At 32.9% G+C, this 20,877-nt stretch overlaps 2 protein-coding genes across 2 annotated transcripts; one reads left to right on the top strand and one right to left on the bottom strand.

Moving 5' to 3' along the window:
• Positions 1–4,766: 4,766 nt before the first annotated feature.
• On the bottom strand, positions 4,767–8,186 carry LOC148622431 (tripartite motif-containing protein 5-like). Its single transcript, XM_088574126.1, has 2 exons — positions 7,141–8,186; positions 4,767–6,975 (listed from the first exon to the last, which is right to left on the bottom strand). The coding sequence occupies exons 1-2, from the start codon at positions 7,457–7,459 to the stop codon at positions 6,509–6,511; spliced, it is 786 nt and encodes a 261-aa protein (XP_088430252.1). The 5' UTR covers positions 7,460–8,186; the 3' UTR covers positions 4,767–6,508.
• A 2,814-nt stretch (positions 8,187–11,000) lies between these two features.
• LOC148622430 (succinate dehydrogenase [ubiquinone] cytochrome b small subunit B, mitochondrial-like) lies at positions 11,001–19,283 on the top strand. The gene is made up of 4 exons (XM_088572331.1): positions 11,001–11,082; positions 15,908–16,051; positions 17,486–17,645; positions 18,309–19,283. The coding sequence occupies exons 1-4, from the start codon at positions 11,049–11,051 to the stop codon at positions 18,466–18,468; spliced, it is 498 nt and encodes a 165-aa protein (XP_088428457.1). The 5' UTR covers positions 11,001–11,048; the 3' UTR covers positions 18,469–19,283.
• Positions 19,284–20,877: the final 1,594 nt, after the last annotated feature.

The raw sequence follows: 20,877 nt of genomic DNA, 5'->3' as shown, positions 1-20,877 counted from the left end.
CCTCTGACCCTGCAACCCTCCTCTTTTTATTTGGATATAGTTTAACCTACCGGAAATTGAACGATAAAAATCCTAAATATTTGTTAAATACCTAGAAAACATTTGTAATGAAGACAGTTGTCAAAATGACCTGCAATTTTGAATTAGGTCACTAATTTTACGGAATACAATATATTTTTGACAAAACGAACTTAAAGTTGGCAAAGGCAATTCGTTGGTTAATTTGACATGTTCGTTTCGCAAATTTAGAGAGCCGTAATTTTATCAACCGGAATTATACACTCGAAGGCTAAAAACCAAATATGAAGTTCCTTTTAACTGTTTTTACAAAGGATTTCCAGGATTGCTGGATTTTCTCACCAGGTAGGTCAATGTTTTTCTTTAGTTTAGTCACTTTCTCCCGTGTAATGATAAAGAAGCTGCATAAAACGTTTTAAATGGAAAATAGTTGACTATAATTCTGCCGATTTCAAGGAACGACGGAACGAGCGTTATGCAATATGGCAATCGGAAGTAAGAGGTTTGGGTATGGAGGAACGGAATTCCAACCACTTGTAACGTTGTAGAAGTATGTTGTTTAATCCCTTTTGGGATTCGGCGCTGGAGATATTTTTTTTTGTTTTGACCACCACAGTCCTGCTTCTCACGTGTGACAAATTTCATTTTTGGGGTGAACACCTTGCTTCATAATACCAATACTCAACGAACGGATTGTTCTACGTGCTTAGTTCTCTCCATTGACCTAAAATTGTTGTAGAGAGTTATGCCAGCGTGTGTCATAGATTTACAAACTGGAATAGGTCCACCATGTAGCGAAAGGTTTACTTCAACAGACTTAGGTCGCTTAAAATTCGACAAAAACGTTATCTATGGCAAGCCAAAGTGGACAAAAATAAATATTTTCTAATATTAAAAATCATTTTCTAATATTACAAATTCATTTTCTAATATTACAAATTAGATTTCTTATATAACAGAATACTTTTAATATTAAAAAATTATTTTTTTAATATTAAAAATTCAGTTTAATTTCTAGTATTAAAAAACGATTTTTTAATATTAGAAATCGATTTTCTAATATTAGAAAATGGATTTGTTGTATTCTATTACGATTTTTTAATATTAGAAACTCATTTTGTAATATTAAAAAATTTGACTGATTTTGCAATATTTAAAAGTGATTTTCTAATATTACAAACTCATTTTCTAACATTACAAATTCATTTTCTAATTTAACAAATTCAATTTGTAATATTACCAAATGTGTGATGTTTTATAATATTACTATTACAGAAATTTGTAATATTACAAAATGAATTTCTAATATCAAAAAATATTTTTTGATGTAAAAAAAAAAGATTTTGTAATATTAAAAAGTATGTTTTCTAATATTACAAAATAAGTGTTTTCTAATATTAAAAAATGATTTTTCAATATTACAAAATTCATTTTCTAATATTACAAATTAGATTTCTAATATCATAAATTAGATTTCTAATATCACAAAACACTTTTTTAATATTAAAAAATGGATTGAATTTCTAATATTAAAAAACTACTTTTTAATATTAGAAATTTATATTCTAATATTAGAAAATAAATTTGTTAAATTAAATTACGATTTTATAATATTAGAAAATCATTTTGTAATATTAAAACATGTGACTGATTTAGCAATATAGCAAAGTAATTTTTTAATATTACAAATTCATTTTCTATTATTACATATTCAATTTGTAATATTACAAAATGTGTGATGTTTTATAATATTACTAAATCAGGAATTTTTAATATTTCAAAATGAATTTCTAATATTAGAAATATGATCTTGATTTTCTAATATTACAAAATATTGATTTTTGTCCACTTTGGCTTGCCATAGTTATCTGGCTTGTAGGATGCGAAAATTTATATTCCATTTGATATTGTATTCTGCACAGATATATATATATTTTTTTTCAATTGCGCCTTCACTTCACTACATTAGATCGATGCCACCAGCCTGTTATGTTACTTTGTTCAGAATAAGGGGGGGGGTCACTGTTTTTAGACTTTAACTCAGTAGAGTTTGCACCCATTTTCATGAAACTTTAGAAAATTGTATATTACAATTGATGATAACTCTCTCCTCAGTTGTTATGAATTTCTGATTTTCCATTTGGGGTTTTTTATTTAAAAAAAAACGGGGGATTTCGTAATTACACAATAACTTTAAAACGCTTCAAGCATATTTGTTTATTTTTTTTCTCCTTTTTATCTCACCTGGCCGAAAGGCAATGTGAGCATTTGCCATCACTGTGTGTCCGTCGTCCGTTGTATAACTTTTTCAAACATCCCTTCTGAAATTATTAGACTGAATGTAACCAAACTTTACATGAATGTTCCTTAGGGTATTTTTAACAATCCTTGTGTCTGACAAAAAACATGACCACCGTTTCTTAAATAGACCACAGTAGTCAAATTGCAAAATTTTCGAAGTAACTCAATAACAGTTGGATTTATCTAGAATTTGGCAGAAAGTAGAATTGTTCAGCATGATGGGATGAACCCATGCCAAAATCTTAAGAAAGATCCGTTGACGAACTAATGCTTTATGGGTCCTGAAATGGATTTTTACCAGATTTTACGTCGTTACTAAAAATAGACGATATGGGACAAAATGCAGAATTACGAGAATAAATAAAAAAAAATCAATGGGGTTTATCTGAATCTGGCAGGGTGGTACTGGTAAACTTCTTCAGTATGGTGAGTTGGATCTATACCAGAATTTTCAGAAAGATCCGTAGACAGATGAACGAGTAACGGGTCATGAAATGGTTTTTTCCTCGAATTTAACATTTCCAACTTGAAAATCTTGAGACTACTAGTAGGATGGCCTGTAACCAAATATGGCATTGATGTTTGATAGAATATCCTTAACATTCTGTCGGAAAAACATGGTCACCATTAAAAATGGAGGATTTGTGGAAATAACTTTAAACCCAATGGGTTTACCCAAGTTTTCATGGGGTAAAATTGATCATGGTGAGACAGACCTATGCCGAAATTTTCATGAATTAAGATCTGCTGATTGATGTTGGAGTTACTGCACCTGGACAGTCAAAAATAACCATGGAGATTTATTTTGTAATATGAAAACCTGGTGGATTACTAAGTAAGGTCAAGAGTCCAGCTTTAGAAAGCTTAAAAGATCATTTCCGACCAAGCGAGCGATTCAGGCTCTCTAGAGCCTCTAGTTTAATAATGTAAGCTTCTTTTTTTATTTTGATTTATATTGTGTGTCAAATATGTAACCACTACCGAATTCAGAGCTGTATTAAGCCTGAAATGTGTGTCCATATTTGACCCACCTGTTCAAGGTGCGACCTCTGCGGGTGTAACTAGCTGGGCTCTGTGTTGCATTTTAAATATTTTTGGGTCAATTTTGATTTTTTTATGGAAATTCCTTATGGAAATCCCTGCCTGCATTTTACAAAAAAAAATAAATAAATAGGATACGTCGTACGTATTCAAGATTTAAGGGGTCAAAGGTCAAAATTGACTTTATTATTTTTTTGTCGATTTTGAATTATATTTTTTGGATCCCATGAATCTCCATACATGTGTTTGCCTATCAGATTTACATCTCTCATAGGTTTATTAGTTACAGGGATCGAAGACAAAGGTTTTTTTTATTAGCACCCTTCGATCAATTTTTTTTCAACTTCAATTGAAATGCATAAAGTATATACCAGTTGTTGTGTCCATAATGCCCCTATGCCTTTTTGTGTTAAAAACTGATGTTGTGTCCTCACTTGCTTAAAGAGAGAATAGAGTTCAACATGCTGTGCTCTGCGAAGTTCTTTGTTTGGTTAAGGCACAAATACGGATAAAAGCACACATTGCATATATATTTAACTGTAATATAACTCAAGTTAAAGCATTTGGATGTCTTAAATATTGTTCCACAGTATTCTAGATCACAAATTTCAGACTGGGGTAGACTTTTTTTTTAGGGGGGGGTTAAAACTTGGACTATTAAGAATCGAGGGACCAGAAACATGCATTTCCAGAATGTCCCACAGGGGCTTGCTTCCATTATCAATTATGCAACAGCCCAACTAGTATAGGTTATATACTAGTGTGGCTGCATATTTGACAGTGGGAGCAATCCCTTGTGGTCCCCTGAAGTTAATAAGTCTCATTGTAAGTGTACTTCAAGTTGCCATACAACCAAAGGAAGACTGATTATTTTGGTGGTAATAAATATGGGGTCAGAAACATGCATTTCGCTGTTGTCTGGATGGTAACTCAGTAAAAGGGACATTTTTTTATTGTACCACAATATTCCATACCACCATAAAAATGTTTGGATTGATTTATAGGTTGTTACTGTAATTAAGAGTCCACTTCGATTCTGGTCAATTTCTATCATGTGCCAAATGTCTAATCAAAATCAAAATTCAAAGCTATATCAAGCCTAAATGTTGAGTCCAACTTGCCCCTACTGTTCAGAGCTTGACCTCTGCGCCCTGCAACTGATATTTGATAATTTATTTTATCCTGAATTTTAATTTTCAAGCGGAATAGATTGTAACGCTGTACGCTTTAAGTTCCTATGGTACGCGTAAATATATAGTTATAGTGCAGACAATCGAATGGAACTCAAACTCGATTTTGAAAAAAATCTTTTGGCAGTGTGTCCAAAAGAAACCTATTATGAAAATAATGAAAAAAATCTGATATACCAGACGAACTATTTTAGGTATGAGACCACTGAGCGTGTAGTATTAAACTAAATAGGCACCACAGATTGCTGGTATAAGCAGGGTACAACATGTCTGGTATTCTTAAAGTAATTGACAAATTGTTTACTCACAGTTTATTACATTAATGAAAATAGTGATGATCACCTAAAATATACAAAAGTTTACAACCCTTGGACAGAAATACTTTTTTAGGCTATATTCCAAACCATTATTATATTGTGTTTGCTCATTTTTTTTAAATCACCCAGTCTAATTAAAATTAGTCCCTCCAATTTTTATTTGTTTCGCCGGACATAAAAATTAAAAAAATTCAAGGTCTAATTTTAATTAGACTGAAAGTCATCGTAATCATTGTATTATTTTTTTTCTACCCGATAGGGTCCATCATTGTTGGTGGATAAAACTTATCTCGTCTTATTCTCTTAGTACCGACCTGCTTATGAAAACAACAACACTGGCATCAGGTGTAAACGACATCAAAATTGAAAGATCTAGACATTACAGACAATGTTGCTTTAAAGATCTGATGCAGCAAAAAATAGACCTATTCGGGAAAAAATGCATCAGAAACGGTGTTAAAAACCAATAATGGAAAAACACAGCTTATCCGTCTCAATGCTAATTACAAACAAGCATTTACCAACAAATGACAGAATGTACAAGATGTAGAGGGGCAGAGGAAGCCAAGCATGAGGTACGAATAAAGAATTGGATATGCAAGAATATCCTTCATAAACAAGCATAAGATCTGGAGAAGTAATTTGCGTAGACGATTATACATGTATATGGATGCCAAGAATGTATACATTTATGAATCTTCAAGCTCTGTGAAATATAAGCACCTCAGTATTTTGGTTTACGACATAGAAAACTGCCGAATCCTTACTGATACTTATAAGTGATGGTTGTGAGAGCCCATCTTTAGTCCCAAGAATTTCGGTTATTACAGATCCGACTGTAGAAATTCTGTAAACGGCATTCTGAGGTGGAGAAGAAACAAAAATGTTTCCTTTCTCGTCAATCGTCATGCCTCCAATATCGGTTATTTTGGAATTTGAAGTTGTGAAGCAGTCCTTTCCATCTAATGTCTTACATTTAACCACATTGGCTTCTGTGTAGAGCAATCGCGACGTTGAATCAATATAAAGATGCTTTGGATTTACAGTTTGGAATGAAGTGATAGGTGTCCAGTACTTTTTGACTATTTCTATAAGGTCAGGAAATCCTACAGCTGCAGTCTCTTTATCGGGACCGAAGGTTAGACCTTGGATACTATGGGCATTTATATACAATGTATGAATCTGACCTCCGTCGTAGGTCAAGTATTCAATCTGCCCACGGTAGCTTGAAAAAAAACTATTTCCCCATCATTTACTTCTGCTGCACTGTAAATGTTGTCCTTTGTTATATAATTGTAGGTGCTGGAAGGCGTCCACCTACTCATTAAAGATCCATTCTTGTCAAAAATATTTATCGCATGGCTGTAAGGGGACCGAAGCACAACTATGTTGCAGTTTTTATCACAAAAGCAATCTATTATTGCATACCCACCACTCGCGCTTTGTTTATACTGATATTTCAAGCATGGTACAGTCTTTAAGTCAAGAACGCGAGCACTTTTCTGAAAGACTATTTTGCATTTTTCTGTCATATTTTGAATAATTTCGCCAATAGATACTTCTGCTTTAAAATCTATCAGACAATCAAAGGATTTCTCAACGACCCGTGATACTTCGTTCAAGTTATCTACCTGTCTCTCTTCAATGCGCTTGGATACTATCATAGCCTGCACTTCTGTTGCGTTTTTTTACATGTTCTGAGGATTTTCTTTCGTTCGCGATCGTTTTCTGAAGATTTTCCACAATCACTACGTTTGTTTCAGCTTGGTCTTTGCTTGTATGTAACAACTTAGTAATTTCATCTTTTCTGTTTCCTTTGAATTCGTCGACTTTATTCTTTAACTTCTCACAGAATTCATCAAGATCTTTTAAGGCAGTATCATATCGGGTATCGAGAATTTCGCAACATATTTTGTTAAATTCTATAATAGTTGACCCATCTTTCTGAATAGACATAAAATATTCATCCAATTCCTTATATAAACCAGTGTCCAGGAATCCCTTTGCAGCTTGACCTATAGTGATGACCTGGTTGCATTTTCTGTGATCGACTGAGACACACAGAGAACAGCAGGGAACTTCATGGTCAACACAATAAAGTCTTGTTTCTTCGTGGTGTTAGGTGCATTCATTCCGGAAAATGTCCAGCGATTTTTCCACCTCCGAAATTTTAGCGACAGGAACTATCCTGTGCTTTGATGTAAATCTATTAGCTCTGTGAAACTGATGACAGCTTTTGCATAATGCATTACTGCATTCAACACACACTCATGTAGCCTTAGTGCTTTTATCAAGCCTTTCACAAGACATGCACTGTTTCTCTGCATGCTGTATTTTTCCTTTCTCCAATAATCCAACAGCTAATTGGTTTACTGGTAGTTGTTCTACCCATTCCTTTGCTGAGCAGCCCTCGTTCTGGGCGTGAACTGTTGTTCTGCACACTGGACACTTATTTTCTTTTAAAATGTTTGTATTGATGTACGACTCTATGCACGCCTCACAAAAGGTATGAAGACATGGCAAATATTTTGGAACTGTCAAAATATCTAGACATATTGAACAATATGTAAAGTCACCCTTTTCGGTAGCCATATTAATGCAAAATAACTTCTGCAATCTGAAGTGCAAGGTTCGTGAATGTTCAACCTTTATAATATAGATTATAACCCTTAAAATTGGTGGGTTATACAGTCTTTATAACCCTTTATGCGTATAGTGCACAGAGGAGGATCCAGGATTTTAGATCAGGGGGGCGCACAGTTAAAATCTCATTTTTTTTAGGTTATTTTTTTTTAAATATTCTTCTAGAGTGGGTGCAATGTAGATATCTTTTATGGTAAAACTGTCGAGAAATTAAAGTTTCAACCTTAAAAAACGCCTAAATCTACCCCTCACAACCCATGCTTTGCAAAATTTAGGGGGAGGCGCACGCCCGTCACGCCGTCAATAACATTCTATTTCCACTAAAACGGCCGTCCTCAGTTTTCATGCCAGTAACTTAATTTTCATTATATAATTATCAAACATTCAAATTAATCAATTGAATTTAATGAAGTTTTATTTAGTTTTAAATTGAATCTTATCATTGATAATTGGATTGCTTGTATATGCATACAGTGGGAGATGAATTGCACTTATTCTTCCAGTGTAATAATCCGACGGTTAAGTATCTAAGGTCTTGTTCCTTCCCAGATTACTACTCAATGCACCCGAATATGATTAAATTTGGTGGGTTATTGTCTATCTGTAATGTTCAATTATACAAAAGAGTGTATCTCTATTAAATTGTATAAGATATCTCAAATTAAAATGTCAATTAGTTAACTTAAGATAATTATGAGATATCTTATAAATTTTACAAGACCTCTGATAACTTCCAGATTATCTTATAAACTTACAAGTTATTTTATAAGCTATATCAGATATCTGATAAACAAAATTATATACGACATCTCATATCTTTTACAAGATATATATCTCATAAACTTTATAAGATATCATATATAGTTTAAAGATATCTTATAAAAATAGAAGATACATGTATATTCTAAATTACATATGCAAATTGGAGTAAATCGAAATGTGGCGTACTATACTAAATCGGTTTAAAAGTGGGAGGGTGAGGGATGTTCATGCACTTTTGCAAACTGTGTGACTTACCCTGCTGACAGGTGCAATATGTTTCTTTAATTTATATTTGGTAGCATGTTTCTCTAGCAGCTTCATCCTTAATTTGCTAGTATTAGTGCTTTATTTGTGTGTTTGTAATATGCAATATGTGGTCATATCTGCAGTTTCATTTGACCAAACTACGTGACAAACGCGATGACTTTCATTCTGTACTGTCAACTTTCCTACCACATGTGGCAATATCCCTTCAGCACCTGCATATGGAGTTTTCATATCGCAATCCATTGGTTATGCTTGAGTTTGCCGTAACTACGCAGACTTTTTGTTCGCGCTAGACTTCTTTAGTTCTTACAAACTACAAGATTGAAGTCATCACTACAGAAGTTTTATGGTCGTCATCATGGACTCGTGGATCGTTACGGTGTATCCATCTGAACCAAGAAAATTTATTTGATCAACGTGTCATAGTTTTCCTTTCCTCTTCCGTCTACCCTGGACTGGACTTCAGTTTTATGAGCAACTCGACGGGTGTTTCTTGAAAAGCAGAGGACGCCTATATATGTAATATGTAATTATCATACCGGTGCACCTGGTCCATTCTACCAGGTTTTAGTGGAGTCCCAGTTGCTCACTTTTGTAACTCTGTATGTATTATTCTGGTTACTTTATGTCCTTTGTTGTGTTTGTTTTTCATGTCTGGTCTTTGTCCCTGGATTACATTCTTTTGATGTAAGTTCCTTTTATTACTCTATCCTATGATTTATACGCTCCCAAAGGGAGCGTTTATGGTTGTATTATCAACTTGGTTCTGTATACTTATGGCAAGAAAAAGCATCAATATCCGGTTTGTACCTGCATTTTCAGGAGCTGAAAAACAGCATAATGGCAGCTTCATTTGCGTATTCTTGCGTATGGCCAGCACTCCACAGTTTAGTTTAGTTTCGCGCTTTTGGGAAGAAAATGACATTAATGGAAACCGGTGGTTGCTATAGTGATAAAAAATGAAGAATCTATTGTTGATAAAACATTTTCTGAAAAAGGGCACTTTTCAAAGTATTTTGCAATGTTTTTTATATTTTCAATGTTGAAGGGGCTTCTTTCAATGACAATTTGACTTCATTGTGAAAGTGAAAGTAAGTCAATTTTTTATCATGCTAAATTTAATAAGTGGATTACAAAGTGAAATAGCTCAAAATTTAACCGGCGATGCCCATATGAGGATGGGGTTTTTGAAGGAAAAAGTTTGGACAGTTTCAGGGGATGAAATAAAAATTTAAGATATTTTGCGGGAAATTTGATATTTTTAAACCTGCTTTTATGAACTTTTTTGCAAATTTTCGCATATTTTTGCATGGTTTATATGGTAACCTTATTTTCTGTGGGTAATTTTTTCCATAAACTTTTTGCTGCATCCTGAAGGCCTTGGCTTGAGCTATTTCCTTGATGTATAGATTTACAGATGCTTGACAATTTTTTAAAGTGATATATGTTATAAAGGCTATTAAAGCATCAGATTACAAGACCAAAATTAGGCAGTTCTACAATACAGTGGAGTGCTGGTTATGTGCGAATGAGAGCCAAACCAGTCTCGGAAAATATTTGCTAGTTTCGATAATTAAATACAAATCGAATCATAGATTTCCAAGATAGGGTTGGCCTTATGGTCTGCAGTATGGCGTCCGGATGTTAACGAAAATTACGTAATCAATATTACCCAGAATTCTCGGGTCATAAAAATTACGAAACGAAAACGAACCAAAACGAAACGAAAATAATCGATAAAAGAAAGAATCGAAACGAATCTATTCGATAAAATGAATCAAATTGTTATAAAAACATAATGTAACTATACAAAATGAACAGAATGAAGCGAAACTAAATGCAACAAAAGAAATCTTTGAAGACTTTTCGCAAATATAAGAACCATAATGTTAACCATTTCCGGACAATTCGACCCAAAGACATTTTGGACCATGACATCCAATAATTCCTTATGAATGCCGGACATATCGCCCAATAGACATATCAGACCACGACAATCAGTAAAATGCATGAGAACAAATATATATCATTACAAAATTTGCCATACTTGACGGTTATAAGTATAAAACATCAAATCAGAGCTGACAAAAATTATCAAAGTTGTTTTTAATTAATGTTTCTTGGGGAGCGTTAAAAGGTTTCACCTTCATCATATTATGATATATGTGTTTTAGTTATAAATATGTATGTCCTGTATTAACTTCTGTTGATTTTAAAAATTCTACAGAACTTATGTCATTGACTCTAAATAATGTTTATTTGACTTGAAGCCTTGAATCAAACTACAGTAAATTCCTTGTGACCTACGAACAAGTTGTATCTTTATTATGAAGAATTTACTTTCCCTGTTCATTGCTAGAAGAAGTATGAGTTGGTTTTATTTTCTTGCTCGATGCAAATCAATACAAACTGCAGTGGTTTGAATTTGTGTATCGTGTTCCGAGTTTGGAAAGGGACAAAATGGCCATTCAAATTGCAGTTGGTTATCTCCCTTGAGTAGAAACTGGAAATGGCAACAGTCTGTCTGCTTCGCTCTTTTGGAGGTAGACTTTTATTGTTTTGTTTGCAAGATATGTCCCTGATACTTTTTAAAGCATCGTATCACTATTATGCCACCACCATACATGTCGTATTTTGATGTAAATATCTTCACCGTTTTGTCCTTCATACGGTGTAAAAGTCAAGGACACAACTTCACAAGTTGAATTTCGCATTTATTCATATAACTTATACCCGATTGTATGACAGTGTTAGAAACTTAATTTTTGGTCAACATAGACCCACCATAATTTTATGTAGACTGCACTGTAGATTTCAAAGAATTTTTTTATGGACTTGCTTGAAGTTGATTTGACATAAACTGATAAAGTTAAACTCGGTCTGTAAATCTACCGGCGTACTGCTTCTTTCGTATGATTGATTGATGGTTGGAGTTTAACGCCTTAGTAGCAATATTTCAGCTATATTCAGGCGAACTAACTTTTTTGACAGGTATGATATTTTCATTTTGATTAAGTTCAAAATTACTTACAATATGCATCTTGATATTAAGTTTGTTGAGTCAGTTATTGGAAAATAAAATTTGTCTGCCGTTGACACAAGCCTTTACTGGGATCTCACTGTAGTGTGTATCCAAAGGGACATGTAAAAGTTATTTTATGCCAGACATACTGATTATGGGGGCATCAATGGCATATGAGTGGGAGAAGGGAAGAAATAAGTTTTGTCGTGCCAATTTTCCAATGCCTGAATTTTTTTTTACCATATGACCACTTGGCATTTTTCTGTAGCCTGGAAGCTCATATCTTCATGTTGAACCATGCATTCATAATGTTTAAAAATTAAAATTGGAAATGGTAAAAAATCACATAAAAATTCAAGTTAGTGCTTAATTTACCTGTCCTTATTAAGGGAACTTGACAAACTTGCGGTTTCAAAGTTTTCATTCAAGAGCACTGTGTAAAGACATGAAATAAAACTTAAATGTACATTGCATATTAATAAAACACATTATTTTTTCCCCACTATCATGCAACATAACGAGAATAAGTATGGTGAATATGTCAAAGAGACAACAACCCCTCCGGGATGAAAAGTCAGCATGTTTTCCAGACAGTCAAAATTGCATACCTGAGATTTAATTAAATAAGAAACACCTGAGCCTTTAAGAATCACAAAAAATAGAAATCCTTTTACACTCTTATACTTAAATCAGGGACATACAAGAATGTACTTCCCTGGCTTAATTTTAAATGTATATAATATTTTTTAAAATGCTGTTTTCTGCATGGCCACCCTTTTAGATACACAAAAACACATCTAGCACAGTGTAGTTATAGAGATGAACTGCCTTAACATGCACCAGTACTACATGCATTGGACAGATATAAATATTTTCAAATAGGTATTTCCCCTGTGTTGCTTCTTGAAATTCTATTATAGCACGATTACAACTGTGCTTTTGGATCCAGACTGAATTGATGACAAATTTATGTCATTATTTCACAGTTATATTTAGTATTGTTTCCTGAGGAATTCACTGATAGCACAAACGATATTTCAAGATCATAAATATCGCTGACATGCAACTACTAAATGTAATGACACCAGGGTAGTGACAAAATTACCCACATTTGGTTAACACTGATGTACAAAAATATATGATAAATAACTTTTTATGTCACCAGCAGACATTTTTACCAGCATTTGAACTATATAGACCCGACTAAGACCTTAAAGTCATGCTTGAGTGGTCAAGAGAGTGACATTTATTCAACATAACTGATTAGTGTAATTTGCAAATTAGTTGATTGTTTACACAAAATTTTGATACCTGTTTAGGGTTGTAATTAGCTTCAGGTAATAAAATTGTCACTTTTGCCACTGGACCCAATGTTGGGCTTACTTTTATACTTTCAATGATATCAGATATGAATAACACTAGATTATTTTCGTCATTCTGAAGTCTTTCATCAATGACAAAAATGATGAGCTCTAGGAAAATTACTTGTATATACCATTAAATGACTACTGGTCATGGAGTAGTTCTTGTAAGCAATAATTCTTGTCAACAAATTATTTGTCATCTCCTGTGACAAAAAGTCTGATTTCTGATATTTTGCTTTAAAAACTTGGCTATCATACAGTGATTTTTATTGCAGACCAAAGTTTAGGTAAGCAGATTAACAAAAAAATTGCTTTTGTCTTTGAAATGGCCAGATCTACTTTCTGACCACTAGTCATGATTTCATCTGACCCGGTAACCGTCCTCTTTTTATAATTTCCCCTGATCCTGCAACCTTCCTTTTTTTAAGCTCACCTGGCCTTGTGAACTACTGCCGTCACTTGGTGTCCATTGTCCTGATCTGTTATTGTTAGCAATTTTGCAACTCTTCTCCACTGAAACTACTAGACCAATTGGAACCAAACTTGGCATGAATTTTCCTTAGGTTATTCTGCATAGAACTGGATTGGGAAATTTTGATTTGTTGAAAAACATGGCCACATTACTAAAAATAAAATATAGGGGCCAGACAGAAGTTTTTCTTATTTATAAAATGTATCTCCAAAACCTTCAGGTTTAGCCAAATTTTGACACTTGGGATTAAAGTATTCAATATGATGAGATCTATCTGTAGTCAAATTTTGGTTTTAATCTGTATAATTATGCGGGAGTTATTGCCATTTTTCAACATTTTTTTGGCTCTTTTTAATGTTTTTTTTGTTTTTGTTTTTTTTTCCAAAACTCTTCTCCACCGACATTACATTACCAATTGAAACTAAACTTTAATATATGAATGTTCCTTAGGGTTTTCTGCATATAAGTGATGTGAGGATTTTTGATCGGTTGGAAAACATGGCTGCCATTACTGAAATAGAACAAAGGAGTCAGGCAAAAGTTTTTCAGATATTTCTGCTAAACCATTAGGTTTGGCCAAATTGTGACTGAAGTAAAAGTGTGTATCAGGATTAGATCTATCTCTGGTCAAATTGTAGTTTTAATCTATTAAACCATATTGGAGTTATTGCCCTTTTTCAATGTTTTTTTCCTTATTTTTAATGTTATTTCTTTCATGAATATTCCTTAGGGTATTCTGCATAAAACTGATGTAGTGATTTATGATCCCTCGAAAAACATGGCCAGTGTTACTAAAAATAGAATAAAGGGAGTCATTGAGAAGTTTTTATCATAAACCTCCAAGACTGTTAAGTGTAGCCTAATTCTTAAAGATGCTGAAATGATTCTTATTACACTTTTATAAGGCCTACCAAAGTCTGCGTTGGACTTAAGTTGTTGGACAACTTGTGAGAGTTGTTGCCCTTGAAAGGTGAAAAATGATGTGGTTTTTTTTACCAGTTTTCAGCCAATATCTTGAAAACTATAACAGAAAGAAACTTCCATTTGTTGAAATGATCCTTTTGATGAGGCCTACAAATTTATATATGTGCGTATCAAAGTTATTGGACAACTCTTTGTTATTGCCTTTGAAAGGCAAAAAATGATGTTTTTAGCAGTTTTCAGCCAATATCAAGAAAACTGTAATAGAGAAACTCTCATTGATGAAATTATCCTCATAATAAGTCCTACCGAGGTTTTGTTGGACAGCTCCTTGTTAGAGTTTTTGCTCTTGAAAGTCAAAAATTAAACCAGGTGAGTGATTTAGGCTCCTGGAACCCTCTTGTTTTTTTAGCACACCTGGCCAAAGGCCATGTGAGCTATTGCCATCACTTGGCGCCTATTGTCGTCGTTAACTATTTTTCAAAACTCTTCTCCTCTGACACCACTTGACCAATTGGAATGAAACTTGGTATGAATGTTCCTTGGGGTATTGTGCATAGAAGTGGTGTGGGATTTTTGATCTGTCGAAAAACATGGCCGCCGTTACTAAAAATAGAACATAAGGGTCAGACAGTAGTTTTTCACACATATCTCCAAAACTGTTAGGTTTAGCCAAATTCTAACAGAGTAAAAGTGTTCAGCAAGATGAGATCTATATGTGGTCAAATTTTCATTTTAATCTGTTAAGCCATGTTGGAATTGTTGCCCTTTTTTTGACGTTTTTTTTTGGCTATTTTGAATGTTATTTCTTTCAAAAATCTCCTCTGACACCACTTGACCAATTGAAACCAAACTTGGTATAAATGTTCCTTCGGGTATTATGCATAGAACTGATGTGGGGATTTTTTATCCGTCAAAAAACATAGCCACCATTCCTAAAAATAAAACATAGGGGTCAGACAGTAGTTTTTCGGATATATCTCCAAAACCGTTAGGTTTAGCCAAATTATTTCTATAGCTTAAATGGTCCTTATTATAAGGTCAAAAAATCAAGTCGTCCGGGATCAAAGTTGTCAGGTGACTCCTGTAAGAGTTATTGTCCTTGAAAGATGAAAAATGACAGGTTTTTTTATTACTGTTTTCAGCCAGTATCTTTAAAAGAAACTTTCTATCACTGAAATGATCCCAATGATAGTCCTACCAAAGTCTTCTTGAGCAATATTGTTGGACAATTCCTTGTCAAATTTATTGCCCTTGAAAAACAAATTTTAATCAGGTGAGCGATTCAGGCTCCTGGGAGCCTCTTGTTTTATATTGATATGTCTCATTAGAGGTCAGAGTTCAGTGACTAGTTAAATTCAAAGCTGTACCGCTGTGTAAAAGTAAAAGCACTTTGAATGCTCTAACAACTTTCAGGTTGAATTCAAGTGCATCACTTCTACTTGGCTGACATTTTTACATTGATAGATATATGAATGCAGATGATCTCCTGTGTCTGAGACTCAAGGCAGCCAGATTTTAAGCATTTTCTATTTTTACTAACTACTTTATAAATGGATACCAGAATATAACTAGTTTTTTTATTTAAGGTGCAGCTCGTAGACTCTGCCTACGGCCACAGGTATTAAAAGAGTTGTCTCCAAGTATCAACAAGGATGTTACATCGAAGACCATAGTTTTATCTCCAGTCATGTCACATTATTTCCAGGCAAGAAGAGGACCTTTCACCCCAGGTAAACATAATGTAACTAATACACTTGAGGTACTAAAAATTAGGACTCTGCATCATGCTGAGGATATCATGTTCAGACATTTAATGCCACTAATAAAAAATGGTGAAACTTGAAATGTTAAAAAAATCCTATTTACTAGTACACTGCCTGAAAAATTGTCCTTTATCACCAAAACATTGCCTTTTCATATAAACAAAAGAACTGATTGCTTCCCCACAAAAAAAAAGTTCTGGGGTTGGGGCACAAAGGAATCATATTGTCCATATTTCTTTTAACCACAACTTCAAAATTGCTATATGGATTTTGATGAAATGTTATATGCTACAATGTAGGTGTCATATAAAGATGTGCATTTAGAAAGATTCTTATTATTGTCAGATGATTGTAAGGGAAGTAATTTCAACTTAAGGAATTCTTTAGGAATTTATCTGTCCACTTTTACAGCATGACTTGTCCTAAATTAATTTTAAATGAATTGAATATATGTGTTAGGCATACTTTAGGGAAAATCACTACTGCTAGGTGCCTGTAAAGGAAGAAAAAAAACAACTTGAAAGTTTTTTTAAATAGATGAACACATTTGAAATTAATTATTGTCAGGTGATTGCAAGGTAGGAAAATGCAACTTGTGGGCTTGACATGCTCTGTATCCAAGTAAAGCAGTGGGTATCCTCAGCATGCCTATTCATGAAAATTAAATCACATACATATAATTTCAAAAGTGGAAACATTCATGCACATTTACTAATTATTTTAATTTTGAATTTCTGGTTACATTCTATTTATTGCCAAAATATGTCCATTTCAGGAATGATATTTGTTCATCACAAGTGAAAGTGAAATTTAAGTTTAATTATTGTGGATAACTTTCTTGTAAGCTTTCAATCTAGGAATCAGGGATGTTGTTTTTTATTCAACTTCCACCATTATTAAATGTATCTTATTAAGCATAGAACAACATGTTGAAAACAACATTACAAAACATTCCAGTATTACAACTTCAAGCATCTATTCTTCATTGTACTTTTGCATTACAATATCCCCATAATTGAAATAAACAAATTGATCATTTGTACCTAAAAAAATCTGTGTACCCCCAAAGTCGAGGTCAGGGGGTACATGAACCCCCTGATGCAAAAAATAGTGGACATGAGATTGCTTTTTGTATTTCTAGTTTATTCACTCTGGAATATTTCAGTTGAGTACAATTGTCATATACATCAGTAGAAGTAGGTACCAGTATACATTTATACATATATATACCAGGGATATGATTTTCTCTGGATTTGCAGGTAGTTTACCTACATATGTAGTACAAATGATATTGAAGTAAGATTGTAAAGAAGATTAAAATAAAAGTCAACATTTCTCTTTTACATATGCAACTCAAAATTATACACTTTTGCAATTACGTACATGTATAAATTATTTCAGAGGAGAAACGTGGTAATCATATGATGATGGCCTCCACTCATTGGAAAATTGAGAGAGCTTTAGCTATATCAATGTTAGGTATAATGCCAGCAGCCATATACTTTCAAGGACCATATTGGGATTTTCTAATTTCAGCATCAGTAATGCTTCATGGGTTTTGGTTAGTATGATGATTATTGTTCTTTATCAGAAATTTATCTGAAATGTAATTCACTGATTTTCTTATAGCGTTTCTTATAGAGAACCTAATAGCATTTACTTTACTGAGTTAAGAAAAACAAATGTATACAATATGAGTCACAGCAATATATAGTTGTCATATATTTTGTACAAATACAGCCCCACTTATTTCCTTTAAATTTAAATGTACTAGTAAGAGACAACTAAATGTGTTACATTGTACAAATTACAAATTCCTGCTATTTAAGAAGTAGTCTTTGTAAGAATCATGCAAATTCTGTAAAATGTGATGCACCTTAAAAAATGCTACATATTTTTATTGTTGTTATTAAGTTGCTTTATAGTTATATTTTAGCAATTAATCTCCCTTGATTTTGAATTTTACAGTTTATTTGTTTACTATTACATTTTAACAAAATATCAAAAATCAAAACTTGTAAGCTTTCCAGCCATGAATCACATTTTGCATGATTCTTAGCTGGAGTGCTACTTATATATTAAAAAAGAAACAACAGTTACCACATTCTTCTGTACGTTGTAAGTAACATACACTTCAAGTTAGATTGTTTCCTAATACATTGTACTATTAAGGATTTACATAAGGCAAACAATACAATAAGAATACTTCTTTTATTTTTCCCAGGGGTGTTGATGGTGTACTGACAGATTACTTAGAGAAATTTGTACCTTTTATTCATTGGATCTGGTATGCACTTGCATCAGCTGGAGTTGCTGGACTATTACATTTTAATTACAATGACATTGGAGTTACAAAGGCCATTGCTTTAGTGTGGAAGATGTAGGCCTGAAAATCCTGTTATTTGCAATAGTAGTGCTTAAATATGACTGTATCAGATAGAACTTTCTATTGTATAGTGAAGACCTTGTGTAATGATATAAAGCTGTTCTATGAGAATTACTATATTTGATAGGTGCTTAAATGTGTGTACAGCAACGCATCATTATTGCCAACAGTTTAATTTCAAAATAAAACCACAATAGCTTTTACACTTGTAAGCAAAATCATTATTATTCTGTTATTTTCACCTATTTCCAACTTTGATGTATACTAAGTTGAGTTGCCATTGTTCAAGAAAAAAATCTGATGAATCATTTTTCTGTCTGATACATTCATAATAGTTTAATGTAAATTTAATCTTGAATCCACCAACTCAATTGATAGATATTAGACCAGTTCAAAAAATCCTATTATTATTTTTACATCTAATGTTTTACTTGTAAATTCGAGTTCTTCTTTGGCTTATGGTAGAATATGTAATAGTACATGTATTGATATGCTTGTTATCAACTTGTGTAAGTTGACTTTTCTTGATCTGTAGATTGTGTCTGAGCTTTTGAGCATTTGTGACTTTGTCTAAGGATCCCTGTTTTTGAGGATCTAACTTTTGTATTGAAAACAAAATATTAGGTTGATGTGATATTTAGAGTCTTCAATTCATGAATAATTGTCTTTTTGTACATTGGAGATATCATAAAAAATAATGAAAGGGTATATTAGTAAATATTGAAAGTGAAATTTTATTTCCTTGCTTATTGCTTCTAATATGCTGAATATTTATTTGTACCAGAGATATAATAAACTACTTGCCATGGGTAATTCTTGTTTGACCAAAATGATTTAGTGCCTTTAGCTCTGCAACTATCAAACCAAATGTGACCTTAGCACTATACCAGTACCTTGTTCTTCCCAATCTAATTAAAACTAGCTCTTGTGATTTGCCCACTAAGTTCCAGCAAGCCAATTAAAACTAGCTTTTGTGATTTGTCCACTGTGGAAATGTAGTGGACAAATTACAAGAGCTAGTTTTAATTAGATTGAATTCCTCGTAACATGATTACAGGTTTTCCACTGTAAGAAATCTAAGCAATAAGAATAAGCTTTAAACAAAGAGATATTCTATATATTGAAATAGAACTCCATGGTTGCTTCTTTATTATTTAAACAATTCTAGATAGTAAAGAGTATGCATTGAGGCAGATCACACCTAATATGTTTTTCTGTCTAATTTGTATCAGATATTATGTTTGGTGATCAATCTTTACATTTTTTTACTTAAAAACTTAAGATGACCTAAATTGGTTTCGAGACAATGGAGCCTTAATGTTAGCATTTTACATTACAAGATTTTATATAAATAATACATAGGGAACTTTCACCATTTGGTGATTAAATAAAAAAAAATATCAATAGTATTTCATAATAACTTATAACCAGTAAACATAATCTTTTATTTTTAACCACTCAGTGGATTATTACGAAACTTTGTCACCAGCATACTTGGAGTATGTACTTTAAAAAATTGTGTCAGCTATTTAGATTTAGCCTAAAACATGGCCATCATTGCTTTTTTTAGACCACAGGGGTCAAGTCACCAATTCCTACATATATCTTAAAAACTATAAGTGATATTGAAAAATAAAAGTGACCTTCTTCAGCTTGAAAAGTTCTAAAGTTTTCAAGCATCTCCTTGTTAGAGTTGTTTTTTGCCTTGAAAAGCAAAAAATGCCGGGTTCTTTTGCAATTATCAGCCATTATCTTGAAAACTATAATAGAAAAAAAAACTTTCATTGATAAAATTATCCTTATGATAGAGCCTACAAAAGTCTCCAGTGGGTCAAAATTGTTGGTTGCCTCATTGTTAGAATTAATTCTCATGAAATGCAAAAAATGACGCTTTATGCAGTTTTCAGTAAATATCTTGAAAACTATATGAGATAGGACAAAAGTCTCCAGTTGGTCGTAGTTGTCAGATGACACCTAGTTACAAAGGTTCCTTGGTAGTTTTCAGCCAATATGTATCTTGAAAACTATAACAGATAGGGAAAAAATCAATATATGAAATGATCCTTGGTCTCAATTGGGTAAAAGTTGTAGGACTACCCGTTGTTAGAGTTGATGTCCTTGATTGGCAAAAAATTAAGTTTTTTGCAGGTTTTAGCCAATGTCACAAAAACTTAATAGATAGGGAAAAACTTTCAAATGATTAAATAAACTTATGACAAGTCCTATTAAAAGCTTCATTGGGTTGAAGTTGTTGGAGGACTTCTTGTTATTGCCCCAGAAATGTGAAAAATGAACCACATGTGCAATTCAAGCTTCTGGGAGCCTTTTATTTGTGTTGGTATTTTCCTTACATTTAAGTACACATCTCCTGGATAATACATAAGGCATAAATGTACTTTTCAACTGA

Source organism: Perna viridis, chromosome 3 (assembly GCF_037379345.1).
Source record: "Perna viridis isolate PV_CMFRI_1.1 ecotype Kerala chromosome 3, ASM3737934v1, whole genome shotgun sequence".
Taxonomy (NCBI): Eukaryota; Metazoa; Mollusca; class Bivalvia; order Mytilida; family Mytilidae; genus Perna; species Perna viridis.
The sequence above is the reverse complement of the archived record's forward strand: the minus strand, read 5'-3'. Positions and strand labels throughout refer to the sequence as shown.